General features: G+C 44.7%; 1 protein-coding gene across 3 annotated transcripts in view; it reads left to right on the top strand.

Moving 5' to 3' along the window:
* LOC137981909 (CAP-Gly domain-containing linker protein 1-like) overlaps positions 1 to 7,500 on the top strand; it is an 82,473-nt gene that overhangs the window by 24,495 nt on the left and 50,478 nt on the right. For all 3 annotated transcript variants that reach the window (XM_068829906.1, XM_068830558.1, XM_068829234.1), the window contains one exon: positions 1,134 to 1,349. In XM_068829906.1, coding sequence (XP_068686007.1) covers positions 1,134 to 1,349 — 216 coding nt within the window. The remainder of the gene's footprint in view (positions 1 to 1,133; positions 1,350 to 7,500) is intronic.

Raw genomic sequence — 7,500 nt, 5'->3', positions numbered from 1 at the left:
AATAATAACAATAGTAATAATAATAATAATAATAATAATAATAATAAGGAGAGGAGGAGAAAGGCACGGTATAGTGCAAACCAATTAGTGCCCAGAATAACTCAGTTAAACATTATAGCTCTCTAGATATATAAAAAAGAAACGTACTGACAATCACATAAACACATGTACATACACACAGCACACAGATAAAAAAGGAAACAAAACAATCACACAAACACACGCACACACACAGATTATACCACAACAACATGCAAGCAAGGAAATTAATATTGAGGAAAATAGTATTTAAAAATTGCTTTTTTGAAGAGAATTTTACTTGATATAGTACGAATAGAAAGAGAAAGGTCATTCCAATAATATTTACCAATTGACAGTGGGACAGGATTTCTGTCCTTAAACATCTCCAGTAGCATAACGCTACGCCATATTTTCAAATTTTGCGCCAACGTGAACTTGAATTCGTCAAGCAATGTTGGATGGTGTTTTGCCACTACCTCAACACTTGCATCCAAAAATGCTGCATGTGGGATCCAACTTTGTTCGATAGTTTGGCCAGGGCTTCATTGCAAAGAAATGGGTAGAACGTCCATATTTAGAACTACTTGCATCGACAAGTGCACAGGCATTTTCCCTTTTACGGAAATCATGTTGGAAGTCTGCTGTTTTCGGGTTGGATGTCTTTTGCGATGTGCAATATTTCCCTTTTTAATTTCACTTTTAGGTCTCAAAAAGGCTAATCATTTCGGAGGAAGTTGGTACATACCGATTGCAGTTTCTAGTATGCAATGAACAACTGAACGAGGAAAGAACTTCCCTATTTTCTACTAATAGTTTTTCTAAGATCTCATTGATTGATTATTCTGAGACTACGCGACTTAGATTTGATTTTCCACTTGAGATTAATTTGCTGAGATCAAGTCGTTAGATGCTATTAGGGGAAGGGGGGGGGGGCGTTTAGGGGGTGGAGGGTTGACTTGGGTCATTTGATCATTCAATTCTCTGAAAAAAATTAGCTTTTGAAGGCATCCGTTTAGAAAAAAATCCCGGCCATTTCTGTTACTTACATCTCCATCACCTTCTTAAAAGTGATTGCAAATTATCTTTATCTGCCCTTTATGCATCTTTTGTAGGAGCAAACCCCCGTAGAACAATTCGGAGAAACTCCGATTCAGCACTTTTTGCCTTGCCTAATGAAGGTGAAGTGGCTTTGGTAAAGCTGCAACAATTAGAGAATGCATTCAAGCTTCAGCAAGAAAGGATAGGAAATCTAGAGAAAGAAGTGGAGGTGCTTCCTAAGCTGTTTTTGCAGACGGAAAGTTCCGAAAAAGCAAACGAAAAAGGAAAAGGTATTGTGGGTCCATGATAAATGTCCAGGTGGTAATGGGGGTCCTTATGCAACTCTTCTGGCGATAAAAAGCAAGTGTAATGAAATAAAGGTAAAATAGTACATGAAACCTAATTATAGCCGGAGAACATAATTATGAAATGCCGTTTACGTATTTAAATTGCGGATATAAAATGGTTTTGGAAGAGAGATGATCGGAATTCACCTTCTCTGGAGACATTTAAAAGAGGACTAAAGACTTATTTATTTAACCAATAATTTTAACTTTTTGCATCTTAACTTAAGTATTTTATTTATTTTTCTATATTTGTAAATTTGTAAGGGCATTGAGACATAGTGTAATGCCCCAGAACTGCATTATTATTATTATAAGAAAGAAACTTGAGAAATCGCAACCGTAACTCAACCTATTGTCGTGAATAGGTAGTGTTGCTTTAGGCATAAAGTGAAAGCAACCACGTATCGCTCGCTACAATTGAGTTGTATCTCACTTGCGCCACGACGTTATTTACATTCTACCCAGCAGTTTGTAACGCTACGCATGCGCCTGCGCTTCGCGTCTGTTTCCATGTGCTCGCCTTTGATTACAATTGGCGTATCATTAAAACTCCGAGTAAACGCAGTGTTTCCCTTTTATTGGCGTGGTTGCAGCGGTTAGCTCACGCTTCGAATTCCCAAAAACAAGCGTTGCCTTCGGTTCTTGCGACATCTACTCCATAACAACGTGACGAAGCCGTATTTGAGGTGAGCAAACTGCGAACTTTCCAAAATGGCCGCCTCGCCTCGAGCACCCAAACAGCGGCAATTAACAAAGATCGAGACGATTACTTCGTACGAAAGTTGGCGGCAAAACTTGATCTATGTCCGTGAAGCAACTTGGCAGAAACAAACAGCCACCAATCCACGTAGGGGCCTTACCGACCACGGCACTGCTGTTCCCGAAGCCCAGCGAGTCACTGCCGCCCAAAAGAACGTTCACCTAGACTTACTACTCGGCCAGACAGCCAACTTCTGTCCTGTAATCTCTAGGAATTCTATCGTTAAACACTCAACCTCCCTCAACGACATATGTCAGACAATCCCCCAACAGTATGGTTTCCAGTACCGGTGGTCACTCTCTTGACTTGCCTAGCATCAGTTTACAACCAGATGAGAGACCCGATGACTTGTTCCAGCCTCTTATGGCTTTCTTTGAGGATAATCTCCTCCCTCTTCACGGCGGCCTAACACACCATGGAAATCAGGTAACGGCCAATGAAGACCTCTCTCCTACCCTAAAGAACATTATAGTTTTTTCTTTGGCTCCAGTTGATACACCCTGGCTTTCCCCTTTTAGTGAAACAAAAGTATGGTTCCGAATTACGCAAGAAGACCCTGGCCTCACTAAAACCTGAGATCTCCCAAGCTCTTGGATCTCTCCTTAATGAGTTACGTTGAATTGAAGATACCACAGCCATGTGTATTGGCAATAGGGCCAACCTCGACGCCGCCCCTTCTTGTCCTGCATCCTCTGCAAAACCGCTGGTCGCCCACTTACCTCTCACAACCTGATGGATTGTAATTACCTCCCTGACTGTGACCGTCGACCATGGGCTCGGTCACGCATGGTGATGAATGACCCTGAAGACCTCGGTGTTCATAAATGCGAGCCTTTTTATGAGACCGGTGACCTTGTAGTACCACCAGCCCAGGTTGAATCACCTGTTCTTCACACCTCCTACCACGAACACCCTGTGCACCTGACCCTGGACACTGGTGCAACGTCCAACATGGTCCGTGCCTCCTCCGCCAAGCTGTATGGTTTTCCCCATCACCCCCGCCTCCCACATGGCTCGTCAGGCTAATGGAATTACCCCAATGGATGTCACCGGCGAAGTCCACTCTCCTTAACCCGCTGATAGTGGACCTTTGAGTTAGATGCCCTTGTCGCTCGTCAGCTAGACGTCGATATCCTAACTGGTAACCCCTTCATGGTCTACAACGACAACAGTATTCGCCCTGCCAAACGTCAGATTGCGATAGGTGATACTGAGATTCTCAACTACAGCCTCACCTCCAGACACACACGTCAACCTAATATGCGGCGTACACAATCCTTCCTGCTTGGGGAGTATGTTCAGTTCAGTACCCCTTCTAACATTAAATCCGAAACCTTGTAGGCCCTTGAGACCCGGCTACACTGCCCTTCTAACATGCCACGTAAACCATCGCTGGTGTTGAGAATCTACCTCTGATTATGCCAGTCGCAACCCAAAAGAATGCATGGATTCTAGTTGCCAAATCTGAAAATTCATCGTTGAACTCGAAGATTCCGTTATTAGCAGCCTCTCCGTTAGTGATGTCCTTCAAGGCTCCGTCAAGATGCCCTGCTCTAGCCGTGCTGCTTGGCAGGCTACCCAGCTGGAGTGCCCTCACCTCCGGAGGACACACTCTCACCTCAGCCAAGGTACCCGACCCTCTAAGAAGGCCACCAAAATTATTGACGTGAAACGCTACCTTAAGGATGTCGTAATCGCTGGCGATGGCTTCCTCGTTGTGCGAGACCAGCAACTATTCCAACCCGCTCGTGAGCTTATCGTTTTTCCACGCTCTGTCTTACATGGTCTCTTTACAGCTCTTCACATCCGGTTTAGTCATCCATCAAAGTACCAAACCAAGCGTCTCTTCAGCAGATACTTCTTTACTCTAGATGTTGACAAGCCATAGATTTTGTATCTTCCTCCTGCCACACCTGTCAGTCTGTGAAGTCAATCCCTAGACACTTCCAGCCGCAGTCAAATGATAAAGCTCCCTAAGTCTATTGGCATTTCATTTGCTGCTGATGTCACCCAACATCACCGACAGCTCATCCTAGTCGAAAGAGAAACTGTCTCCTCGTACACTTTGACCATCCTTATCAAGAGCGAGAAACATGACGATCTCCGCGACGCCCTCCTAGTCCTATGCTCCCAGCTGCATTCCTTACATGATGGCGGTGCGACAATTCGCATTGATCCTGCTCCTGGTCTTTGTTCACTTGCCAGCGACCCAATCCTCCTCTCCCACGGCATTACCTAGGAGATCGGCAGGGCCAAGAATCTAAATGAGAATCCCGTCGCTGAACGTGCCATTGAGGAGTTAGTTTAGAGCTCCTAAACTTGTCCCCAGAGGGAGGACCTGTATCTTACATCACTCTCGCCCTAGCGCCAGCTAACACGAACTCCGATCCCGCATCCGGCGTGATGGCCTTTCTGCTCGTGAGGTGTGGACCCGTTGTGATCAGCTAACTGGCCAGCAGTTACCCATCGTTGACCGACAACCCATTCTTAGTCAGCATTTCTCCCGGCAGCAGAATCACACACCTAGTGCAAAGTCTAAGGCTCGCGGCCGTACCAACATACCCTCTGCCGCTGTTTCTGTCGGCGACTTAGTCTTCTTGAAGAGTGACAAAGACAAATTGAAAGCTCATGAGAAGTACCTCGTCCACGAGGACCTCTCTTGTGAGCTCCGGAAGTTCACTACCTCCCAGCTTCGCAGCAAAGTGTATTCGGTGCATATGTCCGAATGTTATTCCGTGGGCTCCACGGTTTCGGCTCAGTCCCCACAGGGTCCCATGTGTTGCCTTTACAAGCCCTCTCCATTAGACTCCGATGATGACGCAGACCCTGTTATTCTACCACCAAGACACTCCACTGTCTCTGCGCCTTCTCACGTGGTTACTCGGCCCCCCAGCCGACGAAGAAACCAAGGTTCCACCACCTGTCATCGACATGGTCCAAGTCCCATCCTTTCGTAGCAAGGATGTCCTAGAGCAGAAAGTTTGGCCCCGTTACCGAGGAAAGCGTGCAGGCAAGCAAGCTAAAGAACGAAAACTTTACAAGCACCATATTATAACTACCATTACGAGGACAAGATCAGTGAGCCGTAAAGCTAAACCTGCGGCGTCCAGTTCGGGACATACTCCGGCTAACTGTAAGGTTATTCGTCTCGAAAATTTGGTTTTATCAACGGAGTTGATAATGTAAATTGGCCACCATACAGAGATTCTAAAAGCTGACGTTTCGAGCGTTAGCCCTTCGTCAGAGCGAATCGAAGGATTATGGGTTACGTGTAGTTTTTATAGTAGAGTAGGAGCTACGCTATTGGTGGTAACACGACAACGTGAAAAATAGGAATATATTAGTTAAATGAAAAGCGTTCGTTAATACCGTGAGGATTAAGGTGCCGATTTGAAAGATGAATTTTTGTTCCAGATTCTTGCGGCTTTCCGTCGTACCTAGATGTAGGGAAAGGCCGCAGATAGCCATGTGTTTTTTGGAGTGGTTAGGCAGATTGAAATGGCGAGCGACTGGCTTAGATGCATCCTTGTCATTCTTCTCAACATCGCGAAGGTGTTCGCGGAATCGGTCACCTAGTCGTCTACCTGTCTCACCAATGTGTAATTTATTGCATTACGTACAGGTTATGCAATAAATGACATTTGCGGAGGTACATGTGAAACGATCGGTGATCTTAACAGATCGCTTAGGTCCCGATATCTTGCTAGTGTTAACAATGAAAAGACAAGTTTTGCAACAAGATGGCCGCGGACGGACAGCTAGTTTGTAGTTCTGATGATGATCACGACTCACTCCCAAAAACCGAGTCTTGTTCGCTTGAACCTGAGACCTGTGAACTGGAATATCTTCGTCTTAATGGCGACAAGTTGGTGTGGTCGAACAATTTGGATTCCCTTAAGATTTTTGTGGTTAATGTTTTAAAACTACAAGGGAAGTGGCTGACGCCTGGTGGCAATACGAAACAATTCAAAAGTTCCAACGGTAATGTAATAATTAACTGGTATAGCAAGAAACAACAAACCCTGAACTTTCAGGGACGCGATGGCCCTGGTCTAAAGGACAAACTAGTGGAATTAGTACGAAAGAAGCCGGGAACTTTAACCGACTTACAAGCTTTAGAACCTTTGGTATCAATCGAGCAAACAATGCAGCCATCATTATCGGAGGAAGCCAACAGTTGTCACCTAAATGGTGGAACATCGATCGACGATGAGAGCTCGCCAAATTGTCCTCCACAGCGACCAAATTCAGAAATTGTGACCGACATTGAGGGTTGAAAACTTGATTTATTGATACTTGAAAAAAACAGTTGAAGAAAATTCAAAGCTTTTGTCCATTATTAATACCAAACATCAAGATGAAAATGCTTCTTTTTCCGAACTCTTTGATTACAAGAAGAGGTGCGTAACGTTATTATCCTCTGTTTCTAAAAAAGACAATGCAATCAAAGATTTGGAAGAAAAATGTTTGACCTTTGAGAGCCGCGTTTTGTCTTTAGAACAAGAGAATGAATTCCTTAGGCTTGCACTAACCATCATTATGCAAGAAAAGAGCGATGCTGAAAACAAAGAACCAAGCGAATGCTGGGTCCATGTGGATGAGAAGCGAGGCAAAAACGGAAATCGTGAACGTAGCCAGAAGACAGTACGCCCTGATATCACCGAAACTCGAAACAGTTTTGAGCCCCTTCGTCGAATTAATGAAGCGCAAGTGGATATGAGAAATGAGGATAACCGTACTGCAAATAACGATGATAGAAGCTTCAGAAGACCCTCGTGCCGGCCTATCGATGTTACAACACAGAGGACTAATCAATCTGTATCAACCGAGTCGACAACAAAGCGCGATCAAGCGCGACCTAATCGTCAAAAGAAAGTTATGATTGCCGGGGATTCTGTTCTCAAGCACCTCCAAGGCCATCAAATGTCTAGAAATTCGAGAGTTAAGATATCCTCCTTCCCGGGATGCACAACGGAAGACATGCATGATTTTATAAAGCCACTCCTACGAAAGAATCCAGACGAGATCATACTTCATGTGGGGACTAATAGCCTAAGATCCTGCGACACCTCTCGTGCTTGTGCTGATGAAATAATCGACCTGGCCACGATGGTTAGCTGTGAATCTCCAGCAAAGATTGCGTTATCAAGTCTTGTGTGTAGATCTGACGATGAAGCCTTGGCTTGCAAAATAGCTGAGGTGAACAGAATCCTCGAAGATTGCTGCACTCGGAAGAGCTGGGGATTTGTTGATCATTCAAACATTTCTACCTCGAATCACTTAAATCTTAGCGGCCTTCATTTAAACAAGTCTGGAACCTCTCGTCTTGCACAG

This window comes from Montipora foliosa, chromosome 1, assembly GCF_036669935.1.
Source record: "Montipora foliosa isolate CH-2021 chromosome 1, ASM3666993v2, whole genome shotgun sequence".
NCBI lineage: Eukaryota > Metazoa > Cnidaria > Anthozoa > Scleractinia > Acroporidae > Montipora > Montipora foliosa.
Note: the sequence above shows the minus strand (reverse complement) of the source record. Positions and strands in the feature narration are given on the sequence as shown.